Below are 15,164 nucleotides of genomic sequence, written 5' to 3'. Positions count from 1 at the left end.
TTACATTAGAGGTTAGTGAATCCAACTTGGAACACTCTTAGGAACAAGCCTCAAAGGAAAAAAATAAGACAATAAAACAAGAATATGTCAATTTCCTAATCAGGTTACACACTTCTGTCTAGAAAACTTACTAACAAAGGATTTAGATATTCTAACAAGGTACTGTAAATGGACTGCATTTGAAAAGCTTTTTGTCTTAACAACTGCTTAAAGGCATTTCACGTTGCACTTTCCACTCACACACATTCATACAGCGTTTCTATATCCACCAATTGTCTACAACTCACAGTCACAAACTGCCGGCGCAGACTTCAGGGGTAATTTGGATTTCAGTGTCTTGCCATAGAACAATTTGACATGCAAACTGGAGGAACTGGGAATCGAATGTCAAACCCTCTAGTTAGTGGAAAACCCGCTGCACCTCCAGACCCACAGCCATATAAATTTTATTTTCCAACATAATGGTTACATGCTAAATTCAAATATGTTAAAGAAGTAGTTTGACACTTTGAAAATATGCTTATTTGCTTTCTTCCCAAGAGTTAGATGTAGAGACTGACACAAAGTGGTGTCTTCATGGTAAATCTTCCAGTAATATTTACATGAGAGTGTTATAAATCCTAAATATTACTATAATATTTCCAGAAAATGTCCATTCCTATTCCGTTAGCAAGTCAAATTTGCACTAACTGAGTCTAAATATTGTAGAATTACTTAAAAAAAAATACTTGACCTCAGTCAGCCCTGAACTGAAGGAATGGTTTTTTTTTTCTTTCTCCTTGTTATGGTACACCTTCCTCTTTGCCTTCATCAACAGTATCTCTAAATTTTTCCACCCTCACATCTCAGCAGATTTTCTGGGGTTTGTATTTCATTGTATCTAGGGAATGAGGATTAACATTGTTCTGGAAAATGTTATTCACAAGTCAACATGTGTGTTCAGCATTTGAAAACACCCTTTCACGCGGACATGCAGACACATGCACACACGCACACACACACACAAACACATACTTAGCTTATGAAAATTGAGGTTATGACAAGCTACACCTTCTGATGGGAGGGTGCAGAGTGGTTGACTAAAAGGAGGTGTGGCGAAAAAAGGAAAAATGTAGTAAAACATTAGAAGCATTTGATTAGTTGAAGTCCCTGTCGGTTCTATTTTCAAAGCATTTGTCGAACATTTACCGATCACATTGTTGGGTTAAATTTCCAAGTTGTTGAAGCCGTTTTATGTCAGGATCCACGGTTGTGGAAAGATTTGGGGCAGAGATGAGGAGAGAAGGAGGAAAGGAAGGAGAGGCAGATGGCAAACAGGGAATAATTATGACCCGAGACATTCATTTCTTTGGCTGTTTATAAGATGTTGATTAAGAGGGATAGGTGTGAGAGGTGTCTCTGTAGGGAGACGTGGTGAGACCGGAGGATGTAGGAAAAGGACAGATGGAAATAGGCGGGAGAGGAGGTGGTTGATGGAAAATATTATTCCTCTTGATGCTAACGTTGTAGGCGCTGTCATAAACAAGTGATGGAAAAAGACGGACAGAGCAACAGACTCGTGGAAAAATCATTCCTGGGTTTAAATGGTTCGAGCATAAACAAACCCAAAGAAACGGACGTTGATGTAAGTGCACAAGGCCTCGTACTTGGATAAGGCCATATCTAAATCTAATTAGTCCACAGAGAGATGTCTACATAAGTAAAGAGGCCCTACAGAGAAGCCCATTCCATAACTGGAAACAAGCAGCAGTGGATGTGGAAAAAGGAGAAAACTGCCGAGCAGCTTGTTGATTATTACAGCACCATGTCATCAATACCTGAGATGTCATCAACAATAAGGGATCGACAACCACTAAGATAGAAAGATCTTTTAAGAAGCTAAAAAGAAATAATAGGAGTATAAATAACAGTATAAATCAATGTCTAATAATGAGAATGTACGGTATGATCAAGAACACAGTATTGAAATGATTATGAGTAAATGTAGTATTATTGATTACTAAATGGTAAATAATCCAGGGTAATCTCCAATGTGTTTGATAAACTACTGTGTATGAAAAGAAGATATAGGTTTGTGGATAAAAAGGAAAGTGGGAGTATGGTACTAAGTATCAGAAAGGCTTTAGTGGATACAGACAAGTGGTTGTATTTAAAAAAAAAAAGGGAGTTCATGCCCTTCTATGGCCAAAGTTACCAGACAGAAACAGATCAAGTCCAAAAACTTTCCAGAATTAGCCAAATTGGGGTGACATAGCCTAATCTTGCCATACCCAGCCCAGCCAGACTCAGAGGTAACATCGAGAGAGGTCCTATAAAAATCAGGGTACATTGTGCCAAACTGCACAAATCAACGACAAAGAAGAGGGACCAGAGCAGGGTCCTCTGGGCTCATCCACAGACCTCCTGTGGCAGCAGCGACTGACAAACAACAAAGAACCAGCGGGGCTCTGGCTTAGCATCCGGAGAGACCGTCTGCAGGAGCCGGCCAACTCCAACAGACGTCTGTGACCCAGACCTGTGAAAAGTTCCAGCAATGCCTGATCCGGAGAGAGGGAGATGTCCCCCTGAGAATTGGCCTGGTGAAGGATATTGACGCGACTAAGAGCCCTCACAGGCCGCAGACACGCGCGCCTCTAGTCCCAAAGATGTGCTGGTAATACCTCGGTACAACCAGTGGGCAAGCCTATAGCTAGAAGTGCAAGGGAACCTGAAACAGAATCAACGATCCTAAAATAAAGATATAATTAAGAACCACCAGGAAGAGGCACCATGGTGTAGCTGTCAAGTGGTGACAAGACACAAGAGAGGGTGCTGCTTCCAGCTCAGGAGCGTGAGTCGACCTGGCCTGGTTGGAATGGTGGCTAAAGATCCTCCTGTTAGACTGAGGCTCATCCTCAGCAGTTCAAGGAGCAAATGCAATGGGAAGGTCAAGGTTGAACCGTCTGCTCTGGTCATCATAGGTGGTCAACAAGTCCAGAGAAAGAGATCCTGCAACTAAAACAACTGTTTTTACATGGACGCTGTTGTTACCCACTGTGCCTCTGTTAGTACTCTAACAAATAGACAGATGAAGGTTCTGCTGAAAGGGTAGTAAGGCAGACTTTGGAAAGAAGACAGCTTCTGGACGAGTCTCCTCTTTTTTTACAGAATTTGAATCCTGTTTAGGACGAAGTCAGTAAGGACTTAGTCAGACAAACTAATCTTTATCAGTTTAATGTGAGGGCTGAATAGGACTCCTGTACCAGAGAGCCTGGGTAACAAGAGGATGTTGATTAAAAAGTGATAGGTTTAGCAGCAGAGGGGAATGGCAAAAGGGAGAAATGAATGATGGAACAGAGGGATACTAAATATGGAAAGTGAGAGTAAGATAATGAGGCTGGATGGAGGGATGCTAAATGAGGGAAAATGAGCGAATACGATAAGCATGGAAAACGGGTGCTAATTAGGAAAAACATCAGAGAATAAGAGTACAAAGTTTGGTAAATGGGGGAATAATATTTCTGTAGATCTTAATTAAGGATACTGATTGAGGAGAAGAGCGGGATGTGTAGCACTGCACACAGAGATACAGTTTAATAATGAAAGCAGGATGGAAGGAGGAATGTGACATCGACAAAGGCAGACAGCAGGAAGCCGGATTCATGAGAAATATAACACCATGAAAAATGCCCAATTTTGAATGATGTTGATTACCATATGCAACGATTTAAAATTCCTGCTTATATAAATGCAACATTTGTGGCAAAAACACATAAATATAAGATTAAAAAGTGAATTTTAAAAGAAGCATGACGTGATGTGAGCCAACACCAAAACTTCCTGCCAGAGGAGTAAAAGATAAAGCAACAGAGGGATCATTGGTCTGCACACATCAATTTATTTGCTGTTTGGGGGATGTTAATTAGGGAGAAGTGGTGCGAGGCGTTTTTATGGGTGAGTGCTTATAACAGAACCGCAGTAAGAAATAGTGTGGTGAGGTAATTAGCTGGTTAAATGGTGGGTTGTTGTCTTGTGGGGATGTGGGTTTATTGTGTGCTGCTTCTGCTCGGGGAGTTGTGATTGTTCCGTGTCCTGCCTCCGTTGTTTCTCTACTGACGACTTCATGTCACGAGCAACAGCTGATAAATGTAAATACAGACGTTTCACTACATTTGCCCAAATGAACAATGTCATGAAATGCTTTTTGGGTGATTGGATTGCAGTAGGATGACAGTTCAGGTTGAAATCCACCTAAGACACATTGAGGACGGTCGGGGATGCACTGTGAGCACATTGAACAGAAGTGAAAATGCTGTTGTGTTGTCATTTCACATACAACAAATGTATGGATGTAAATATGTAATTGGTCTTAACTTTTCGAAACTATAGACTTTACATAAACATGGACAAGTTGTCCTAAATTCTGCCTCCTCCATGTCAGATGAGACATGGACCAAACTAAAAAGTCAAAGTACTCGTTAAATACCTTTTTCTCATAGTAACCACTCTGATTTATGTCCAACTGTTCATGTTTTTGATAAGTTTGAGTTAAATTAGTTATTTGATGCTATTAGGCTGAAACATCATGATTGACAGCTGAGACTAGCTCACGATCGGTCTGACTGGCTCCAAATGCACAAGACGGCAGCGTTCATATCTGGGTTATTTCAGCCTTATTTCTGCATCGTCAGGAGGTGGAGGCGCATTGTCCACCTAGTCTATGTTCCAAACCAGTGAGGTAGCAGCAGCTTGTTAGGACGGAGCCATTAGCCAGTAAAAACATGAAGCCAGTACTCAGCACTTTGGACGTTATTCAAGACACTTGTGGATGGAGTGAGGAAGAGACTAAGTGTCTGCTTTCAAATAATTCCCAAGACTTCTCCTCAACTTTGATCACTGGGCTTTTGTTTCCTGAACTCAACCACACAACACAAGGATGAGAACTTTGATCTTCCATATCAAAGCCTTGTTTGAGCTCAACATCCACCACGAGAAGTCAAACAAAAACAAAGCATTTCACAAACCATATTAGAAAAACAGAAAGCTAATATGTTGGCATGGCACGGCTGACGTACTGTTTAGTGTCCAAGTCCACAGAGCTGAGGCGCACATGTTGACGCACACATGCTGCATGGTGGGTGTTTCCCTCCTGCACAATCTTACTCTGAAAATGAGATGCTTTACAAAATCGGATGTAGACCAGTGACGTAGCGTTTCTCTCTCTCACTTACGCTCTCTCTCTCGTTTTGCCCTGTCTGTACATTATTAGGTTTTGGTGGACCTCAGTAGCTAACAGTGTAGATCGATGTAGCTTCTGAGAGTCTAGCTGGGCTTTAATGTGATATTCTGAGTGGACAGCTTTTCTTCAAATGCACCTCTTAATCACATCACAGATAAATCTCCGATCTTGTTGTCCTCCCTCTCACTATGTGTGTGTGTGTGTGTGTGTGTGTGTGTGTGTGTGTGTGTGTTCAAGAAGTACTCAAGTGCATGTGGGATATTACGAGTTTCCTTGCATGCAGACAGCTGTACATGTGGCTCACATTCAGAAAGACATGCAGCCTCGAGCTTGGTTATAGAGGGGACGCCACGCTGTTAATCATTCTACAATAAAAAAGCTTAAATCATCACCATGGTGAGATGCCAAATTTTCTCAAAAAATCAACTGGCATGGAGTTGCGAGTTACTTAGCAACAGAGAGCAGGTTTGTCGACTTTGATCCAACTGTGGGTGAGCAGGAGGCAGGAGGAGATTACGAACATGAAACAGACAAAGAAACACGTTTTTAATATTAAAATTACAGTACAATCTGGATGAAATTAGTCTATAAATGATGAACAATATGCAGCAGAAAAAATATCCTAATCTTCCCACTGCCAATTTAACCAACAAATTGAAGTAATTTGACAAAATATGAAATTATACAATGGAGTGGTACAACATATTGTACACATGGAATACAGGAGTAACAATTTAGAGAAAAGGACAAATAAATGTGTAACTGTTGGGTACCAGGGTACCGCACTGGGTGGGGAATACACTGAAGCTTGGGACCAATAGTGTTTTACAGAAAATACAATATATATCAATCCAATTACACTTCAGTGGTTTATCAATATGTCCTCTACCTAACTGTATAATTGGAATAAGGACAGTCACGTTAGTTCAGCACTGCAGCAGCCAATAATAAAAGCTATAGAAGGTTTATATTGAAGATACAGTATTCATTCATGTTTAGTGAGGAGCTAGAAGTAATAATATTATTTTGACAAGGTTCTTAACATTTGCTTCAGTTAAATCACTAATAATTGTGTTGTATTTTTTTTTATTTGTTAAAATCTTATTCTATAAATTTACCATATCCATTAATTACCATATTTATGAATTGAATGGCTTGAATTTAAAATGATGTATGATCAAAGTTTAATAGCTAAATTCTTACATTATGCCACAACATCAGGCATTTTTCAGATATATGTCATTGTGACCTCAGTTGATTAAAATTTTGCAGTATTTCTGATCCAAAATGGTCAAAATAAAAAAAAAAGAAATTCACGTTTTCCTTTCTCTGTGTCTCCTTGTTCAACAGTCGTCCAGCATATTAAGAGACACAACATTGTGCTGAAGAGGGAGCTGGGAGAGGGAGCCTTCGGAAAGGTCTTCCTGGCCGAGTGTTACAACCTCTCACCTGACCAGGAGAAGATACTGGTGGCTGTCAAGGTAATCAGGAAGTCTATTTTTTTTAAAGAATACATATGGTGCTTTTTCTGTTTCTCTTCCCTCTATGTCTCATTTAGGTTTTTATGTTTGTAAAGGTAATGCAAAGTTAAAAAGCCCAATCGTGGAAGCCAACATGTTTTTGAAGGAAGTTAACCAATCACATTAGAGTAGGTCAGCTGGCCAATCATTGTTTTAACTGGAGGGTATGACAGCTCCAGTGTTCATCTAAACAGTTTCCTTATTATCCTTAACATATGAGATTACTGTGTGATTGACTGTGGGGATTGTGGAAAAAAACTATTTTCAACTAGTCACTTAAAAAACAAAACAAAATCTTTGTTTTTAATAAAGTGAAATAAAATATCATCTAGTCTGCTTTACAAAGAAGACGAGACATTTTTAAAATCCCTGCTCCTGCAGAATGATCGGTGGCACCAAAATAAATCACATTATGATGTTATTGAAGGTGAATTTGTTGCCTTCTCTCTACAGTATTTTTCAATTCGATCCGATACCTAGAATACATTTGACGTATCGAATATTGCAGCAGATAATCTTGCTGTATGTTCGGCCAATGTCTGTAATGTAGACATAGAAAGCCGCTCCTTTCCAGAGTTTCTGAGTAAGCGAAAGGTGGAATTACACTCAAACCACCGACTTCCGGGGCTCAAATTGAACGGTTTCCCAGGGAGCATCCTCCCATCACATATATCATCCATCCATCTCACCATCAAGTAGGCTTTCTCTGCTGGTCTGCGGTGAAACAGGATCTGATTGGTGAAGAACTTCTCATTAACAATACATGACCTGTGAGAGACCCCCACCTCACCCTTCCTTCCTTCTCCCTCTGTCTTCTTTTATTCCCTCCTACACACACACACACACACACAAACACACACTTCCTCTGTCCTCTGTCCTCCACTCTCAAACTCTCTCTTTCACCTGGCTTTTTCCCGACTCTCACTTCATCCTGGCACCTTCCTCCTCTCAAATCCTCCACTTTCTTCTCTCTTCCAACACCTCCTGTTTTCTTTCCAGCTTAGCTCTAAACCGCTCGCCGGCCGCGCGATGTTTGATGCCACCTTAGCTTCAGCTCAGTCTGGGCACTTTGTAAAAAATGCACCTGAAAATCCTCAGAAGCAGAGTTCTTGGTTGTAGAACAAGGGTCTGGATGTTGAAGTCAGGCCAGGTAAAATGTTCTATAATCAGCACATTACTTACCCTGAGACTAGCACAGGTACAGCCGTATATAGACATGATGTACAGTAGATGAATCATTGAGTCATTAGTCTCACGTCATTGATTTAAGTCTCTCAATTCATCATTTTTGTTCAATCAGCTAATGCACCACCTGCTCACTGAGTGTACGACTCACTCTTTCTGCTCTTTTCATCCTCGTCTCATTGTCGTTTGGCATGACTCACCATTTCTCTTCTGACGCTTTCCTTTTCCTACCCCTTGTTGCTCCATCCAAGAAGCCAAATTGTTATTTAAGCTGCTGTAAACATTTAATTTCCAACAGACTTTCAAGGATTTTCAGGATTGGGGGTTGAAAGTAGTTCACATAATCCAAAAATAACTGAGACACTGTTTCTGGAACTAAAAACTACAATAAAAAATTACAACCTGGTCATGGGCAGATTAATTCCCCCCAGACTGAAAGAGGCACAGATGACGCAAATCATTTTATAACTGTTTGAGGTCAAGTTGTGTCCCTGTATGGTTGTTTTTGGTCTGTGCTTTTTCTTTTTGCAGATATTTTACAATGTTTCTCTTCAGTCTTTTTTGAGAAATGAACAAGTTAGTTAAACATGAGCCCTACATGATATCCAAACAGCATTTTGGTTTATTGAGAAAGCTTTTTTCTTCAAAATGTGAGCAATGAAACTAAGTCTTCGTTACGACTGCTTCAGTGACAAAAAGGCAGTTTTTTCTTTAGATGGACACTACATCAATAATGAAGTGTACATACTGGACTTATGTTACACTCTGTCATGCGTGCTACATTATCGAAACATGTTCGGCCTTCTGCACCACATTACAATAACCTGCACTCGCTAATAGAGCTTAATGCTCCTGGTTTTAGAGTCGGCTATCAATCAACCAGTCATCCATAATACAGAGGCAAGTTTTACTACAATACGCTGAGCTGCCATCGATCACAGGCAACACCATAACACGTGCTTATATACGTAGAAATATGCATATGCACACACACTCACGTCTATAGACACTCACACACTCGCATGCAATCAATCATGAACACTTTCCATTTTCCATAATGTTGCACATGTAAATGGGAATCACTACAGTCCCAAGCTAGAGGTTGTTGATTGCTTGTTATTTGTCCAGGGACCTGAATGTGCACAGACCGGATAACTAACGCTGCAAAAAATACGGCTTTTGGCTCGAGACTTAACGCCACACTGAGTTCAGACAGTGAGAGCGTGACAGTTGATACGTTGAGGTTTCTGACGCACGGCAAAGTCTCTGTTGTAGCGTTCTGAACTCAACTTTTAATATGTTTCACTTAGCGCGGTGATTAATGTTTTTTCAGCCGGCTGATCGGGGCTCAGTGGTGCAGTTCACGTCTTTGTCGAGAAAGAAAGTGTTTTTTTTCCCCTTTTAAAATCAAAAATTTGATTCCAGATTTAGTTTTTCCATGGAGAGGCAAACTAGGTGAACTTCAAACAGACCTCTGTCAGTGTTTATGTTCTAAAGTGTCCCTGAAGCCTTTTAGTGCCACTTTTTTAAATGCATCACACTTTTAGAAAGTTGTTATTTGCTTTATCAATAGTTAATTAATTTATAGATCAATTATAAACTGTTATAATAACAAAGTGTGGGTTGCCAGGTTGAGTGTGGTGTTTATCAGCACTTTGTATAGTTTTTTATTATTATCCTGTCCCTCTACCTTTCTTCAAGAAGATTCCTCCAAACTGCAGGTTTGCTGGCTTCTTGGGCAATTAGAGGCCAACAAGTATATATTAATGTTTATTAATTCATGAATATTGATATTACCAACATCAATAATTGCATTGTGATGAAATACCAGCGATATCCACCATGTGTTTTTTTAATGGTGATGAGTAAATTATTTACTAACCATTAATTAATTAAGCTATTAATCACATTATCATTACTCTTCCTCCTGCTCAGTTTGGTATTTAGTGGAACTGTGAGGTTTGATAACTGAAGGTTCGCTCACTTTGAGAACACATCAACAGAAAGTCAACCATGATTTCCCACACATGTGCGATATCACATTTCCAGCTGAGATTGGAGCATTGTCCATACAGTATCTATACTGTAATAATCCACTGTTGTTATGGTGCTGTATCCTCTTACAGCCCTGTAATGTACATGATCGAGCCTCGGTTTCGCGATTGGCTGAGAATATGCGGAGTGGAGTCACAGTCTGTCTCATTTTCTGGCATCTCAGCGTTCTGGATGAAGGGTCACGGGTCACTTCCTTCTCCGTGAGCTCTCTGGGTGACTTCTCCTTGTCCTTTAGACCCGTGTTCGTAACAGGAGCTTCCATCTGCACTGTTAGTTCACAGACACACGCACAAGGTAGAGAGTGAACATATATCCATGTCATACACTGTAGGAAGACAATCAATTATTCATGTATAGGACAGGAGGACTTTTCTATATTTCTCTTCTTTAGATGTGAAATGAATACAGAACCTGTATCACTTTCATTTCCTGCAACTGCCTTTCTCTTTCTTTTTTACACACACTCTTTTTGCACCTTTGTCACAGACGCCTGCCCAACAGATTTCCTGATTCATGGAAAGGAGATTAGTTTCAGAGGGAACCAGGGAATATAATGAAGTGTTGTACAACAGTGTTGTACTTTGTAATGGCTTACATTAATATAAAATGTCTCCAGTTTTCCTGCTCTGTCATTGAATCAATCCTCGCTCAGTGCCAGTAATTTCACAATGTGTGTGCCGTGTTGCTGTAACTCACCCTTTACAAGCAAGAGCTTTTTTTCATGATGGACATCAGCCAAATAAACTGGAGCAGACCGTGTCCACTGTGAAAATGACTAATTGGCAATAGTGTACGTGGAATAATGTGAGAGTATTTCATTTGTCGGGTTTATTAAAATGTCCCTTTGTGTGTGCAGACACTTAAAGAAGCCAGTGAAAATGCCAGGAAGGATTTCCACCGTGAAGCTGAGCTCCTGACGAACCTTCAACACGAACACATCGTCACTTTTTACGGCGTCTGCGTGGAGAGCGACCCTCTCATCATGGTGTTCGAGTACATGAAGCACGGAGACCTCAACAAGTTCCTCAGGCATGGCTCTTTCCTTCATTACAGAAAAATGACGAATCAAAGTCAATTATACAGTAGAAATTCCCTCTCTTTAATTTCCAATTTTAAAAGCTTTACTTCGTCACTAACTCACAGGGCTCACGGTCCGGACGCAGTTCTGATGTCGGAGGGTCAGACCACCAGACCTGTGGAGCTGACCCAGTCTCAGATGCTGCACATCGCCCAGCAGATAGCATCCGGCATGGTCTACCTGGCATCTCAGCACTTTGTGCATCGCGACCTGGCCACCAGGTTTGTCCTGTTCTCGTGTGTGTATTTGAATGGCAACATTTTATCGTTCGGAGTCACATGTGGCAGAACTAACCAATCGGAAGCTCGAAGGACTTAGAATGAGGTAGATGTGGGGGAATCACGCAAGTAGATTTAAATGTAAAATATGTTCATGTATGTAATCATCGTATTTTGGTAAATTAACCCAGATGTATAAATTGCCCCTGTATCTTACACTTGCAGTAAAATAGAAATAACTGTTAATTAATTGCGTTTACCTCGATTGTCCGTGAGATGTCTAAAAATACAAATTCAGTCACTTATAAGGACATAAATAGTAAATTCATTGGCAAGTATTTGTAAATATCTATAAATATAAAGAGAACAAAAATGGAAGCTTTCAGTACTTCAGTAAAACTTTTGTTATTTTCATTATAGATTATAATAATTGGAGAATATTTACACTGTATCTCTGGTTGTTTTTATTCTGTCGTTGCAAGTCAATTGCCAAAGCGGATATTTGCTGTTTTACAGAATATATGTTTTCTCTACTCTATGTGAGAGACATGCTGCTACAGACAAACAACAAAATAAAAGTGCAGTTTCATCACTGAACTCAACGGCATCAAGTTTGCAAATTAGCAACAGGATACTGGATTTGAGGCAAACATCCAAACTTTTACAGGGTGTGAAAACTGCGCCAGAAGTAACTCCAACTATGTAACACGTCTCAAATTATGTTAAACGTCTTTTACTTAAACTCAACAACATGTTCTTCACAGCTGTGTTTTGTTCTGTGTGTCCGACAGGAACTGCCTGGTGGGCGAGAACCTGCTGGTGAAGATCGGGGACTTCGGCATGTCCAGAGACGTCTACAGTACTGACTACTACAGGGTAGGTGTATGTGTCGACATATTTTCTTCTTTCAGCCTCCCTCCTCCCTGCTGCATGGGTCCCTCTCTGCTCCCCAACCCCTCCCCCCTCCCCCTCTGCATGGGCATGACTGATGGGCCCTGGCCGAGTTACAGTAAGCCGCCTGCCATGGTGGGACAATTAAACCCAGTGCAGTGCAGCAGAATTAAACATACATGTTGGTTTCACTGAGAGACAGAATCAGCTTTGTTTGGTGCAGTTTCTAACAGCAGCTTGTTCTGCCACCGAAGGGCCAATATACATCCAGTTGTATCTAATTTTTTTTCAGTTTCATTTATTCATACTTAGATGTTTTTTTTTTTTTCAGGAGGTGTTAATTTTGAATTTAGGAGTCTTCTGTTCACCAGAGACCCGGCTAATGACACAGCTGCATGACAAGACCCGGCACATTTTAATACGCTTCTCTGATGAAAACATTTTTATCAAATTATAATTACAAAATAAAATCAGAAGAAAAGTTATGATGGTTCCTGAAAAACCAATCAAATCAGACTCAAAATAATAACTTCCAACGATTTCGAAAATATTAAACAATATGTTCCTATTATTGTAAAGATTAAATTGAGACCGATTATTTTAGCAAATAGTTTTCACAAAGTGTAAATATACTCAAATTTAAGAAGCTGGATCTGCATTTGTGTAAAATCTGAAAATGGTTTATTTGAAACAGAGAAATAATAAAACATGAAATAGTATGAAATATTGTACCTTCAAACAAACATGTGTGCAAACTGTACACAGTCTGGTTAGTTCTAAAATGTTCTGCTAAATCATACATTTTGTTGTCAATCAAACTGTGAGCCTGATATAATCAGTATATACAATGCAAGGTCACAAAACACACATTGTATAATAGTACACAGCTCTGCATACAATGAACCTATTCACATTGCGGGAAGTGTTGTGCTAGTGGGATATAACACACACGCACTTATGTCAAGGGGTGATGTACAAAGGGTTGTTTTGCAAAGTGACTGCATTTCTAAAAGGGTGTGTGTGTGTGTGTGTGTGTGTGTGTGTGTGTGTGTGTGTGTGTGTGTGTGTGTGTGTGTGTGTGTGTGTGTGTGTGTGTGTGTGTGTGTGTGTGTGTGTGTGTGCAGGGACATTTAGCAGTTCCACTTTGAGAGTCAAGATAACTCAGGGGTACAAGAGACGGCTGAGAGTGTGTTTTCTTCCTTCTGCACAGCATCTGTCACCTTTCCAAAAGGGCAAAATCTAATAAATCCTACTGATTGATTGACAGAGACTGTCCATTCTTCCTGCCCTTTCTCTGATCCACTGTGACAAACTGACATGAGTGACCTGACAGAGCACTGTCGTCGGAGGAGGGAGAACGAGAGACACAGGAAGGGAGCAGCCATTTAACGACAGGACAAATCTCTGTTTGGTGCGAATAATAATTTGAACAATAACATTCAGAAAGACAATGATCAACAGGGCATTAAATACATGTATAATCCAGAAATGGCAATAACTGGTGCATTTTATGTGTCTGTTGCCATATTTTCAGGTTACATAAGAAAAAATATTTTTTAGTTTGCAGGAAAGCAGTTAAGTTATATCCGGCATACAGGCTTCTCTTTACATTCATATGTCCAATTTTATATAAATCATTACTTGCAATGAAAATAGATAATAGTCCCCTTATGAAATCACTCGATACAGTTTTTTTTATTTGAATCTGCTTCCAATTTCGCACACTCATAAATATCCTAAATATGTCTGAGTTTCTTTATCAAGATCCACGAATGATTATCTGACAAACAAAAGCAAATGTTGACATAATTGTAAAGAAACTTTATAAAAAATTCCTGGATCCGCACCAAAGTTTTAGTTTTTTCCACACCCATACTACTTCATTCCACCAAATTTCATGGTAATCTGACTTGTAGCTTTTGTGTAATCATGCTTAAAAACCAACCAACACACAAACAGGGGTGAACACATAACCTCCTTGACATAGGTCATTATAATGCTTATATTTCCCAATATTAGAAAACTATTGTTGTGTCAAATTTCACAATGGAAAATGGAAAAAATGAATTTTCCAGGTATATTCACCTTTTTTCTATATTTAGAAAAAGACTAATTCATATTTCTACTTGCAGTTATGTTAGTGTTACTAATATTTCACGGCATGTAGAAAACTTGTTATGCCACATTCTTTAAAAAGGCCAAATATTCAATATCAACACGGCCACAATCAATCTGTGTTGTAAAAATGACCTTTCTTTGGATTTCTTCTGAAAACTTATGATTAAATTTGGAGTAACGAGATGTGCATGGGATCAAATTAAAGTTGTAAAATGTAAGGTCTCTCCTCTGTGGCTTGCTTTTGTACTATCTCTGTGTGACGACACACAGCGATCTCCCTCCTCCTCCTCCTCCTCCTCCTTCCTTTCACCTCGCCTCAACAAAGCTGAGCGCTGAGGCTGTAGTCATAGAAACGGGCGAAGGCAGTGGCAGAGAGCCTCGGAGTTGTATCCAACGTTTGTCAGGAAGAAAAGTAATCAGACAACTTGTGTTTAGTATTCCGAAGCAGTATGGGAGAAAGAGAGGGGGGAGAAGGGGAGAGATGGAAGTGTGTGAGACGGAGGCAGGAAGGTGGCAAAGATGAAAGGAGAGAGAGAGATGGAGGGAGCAGCAGGAAAAGAGAGAGGAGGTGGGGGAGAGAGGAGCAGGAGGCCGTGCAGGGAGGGAGAAAACAAGACATGAATAAATATACAAAAGAAGAGAAGGCAGCGATGGAAGGATAAAGGAACCTACACATGCTGTGGTGGGAGAGGAGGAGACGTCGTGCAGCGTCGTCAGAGAGAAACAAACACACACCCGAGCTGCAGCTGCACACAACCACAGAGCAGGACATCTGAAACACACAGGCACAGACAGACGCAGGGAAAACAGGGAGGCAGGAGAGAGGTACAGAACGGTGGGAGGTAAAACACAATCATCCACTCATGTTTCAGCATCCAGGA

General features: G+C 40.2%; 1 protein-coding gene and 1 long non-coding RNA gene across 6 annotated transcripts in view; one reads left to right on the top strand and one right to left on the bottom strand.

Moving 5' to 3' along the window:
- The window catches only part of ntrk2a (neurotrophic tyrosine kinase, receptor, type 2a), an 82,443-nt gene that overhangs the window by 53,917 nt on the left and 13,362 nt on the right, over nucleotides 1–15,164 (top strand). For 4 of the 5 annotated variants that reach the window (XM_035165494.2, XM_035165493.2, XM_035165491.2 and 1 more), the window contains 4 exons: nucleotides 6,569–6,699; nucleotides 10,835–11,007; nucleotides 11,122–11,277; nucleotides 12,066–12,156. In XM_035165494.2, the coding sequence (XP_035021385.1) occupies nucleotides 6,569–6,699; nucleotides 10,835–11,007; nucleotides 11,122–11,277; nucleotides 12,066–12,156 (551 nt within the window). The remainder of the gene's footprint in view (nucleotides 1–6,568; nucleotides 6,700–10,834; nucleotides 11,008–11,121; nucleotides 11,278–12,065; nucleotides 12,157–15,164) is intronic. The other variant, XM_035165492.2, reaches the window with a different exon arrangement.
- Nucleotides 8,250–12,185, bottom strand: LOC118114804. Its single transcript, XR_004697492.2, has 3 exons — nucleotides 11,120–12,185; nucleotides 10,901–11,020; nucleotides 8,250–10,245 (listed from the first exon to the last, which is right to left on the bottom strand). It is a non-coding gene; the product is annotated as an uncharacterized LOC118114804 (long non-coding RNA).

This window comes from Hippoglossus stenolepis, chromosome 9, assembly GCF_022539355.2.
Source record: "Hippoglossus stenolepis isolate QCI-W04-F060 chromosome 9, HSTE1.2, whole genome shotgun sequence".
NCBI classification, from domain to species: Eukaryota; Metazoa; Chordata; class Actinopteri; order Pleuronectiformes; family Pleuronectidae; genus Hippoglossus; species Hippoglossus stenolepis.
This window is presented reverse-complemented; position numbering and strand designations above follow the sequence as displayed.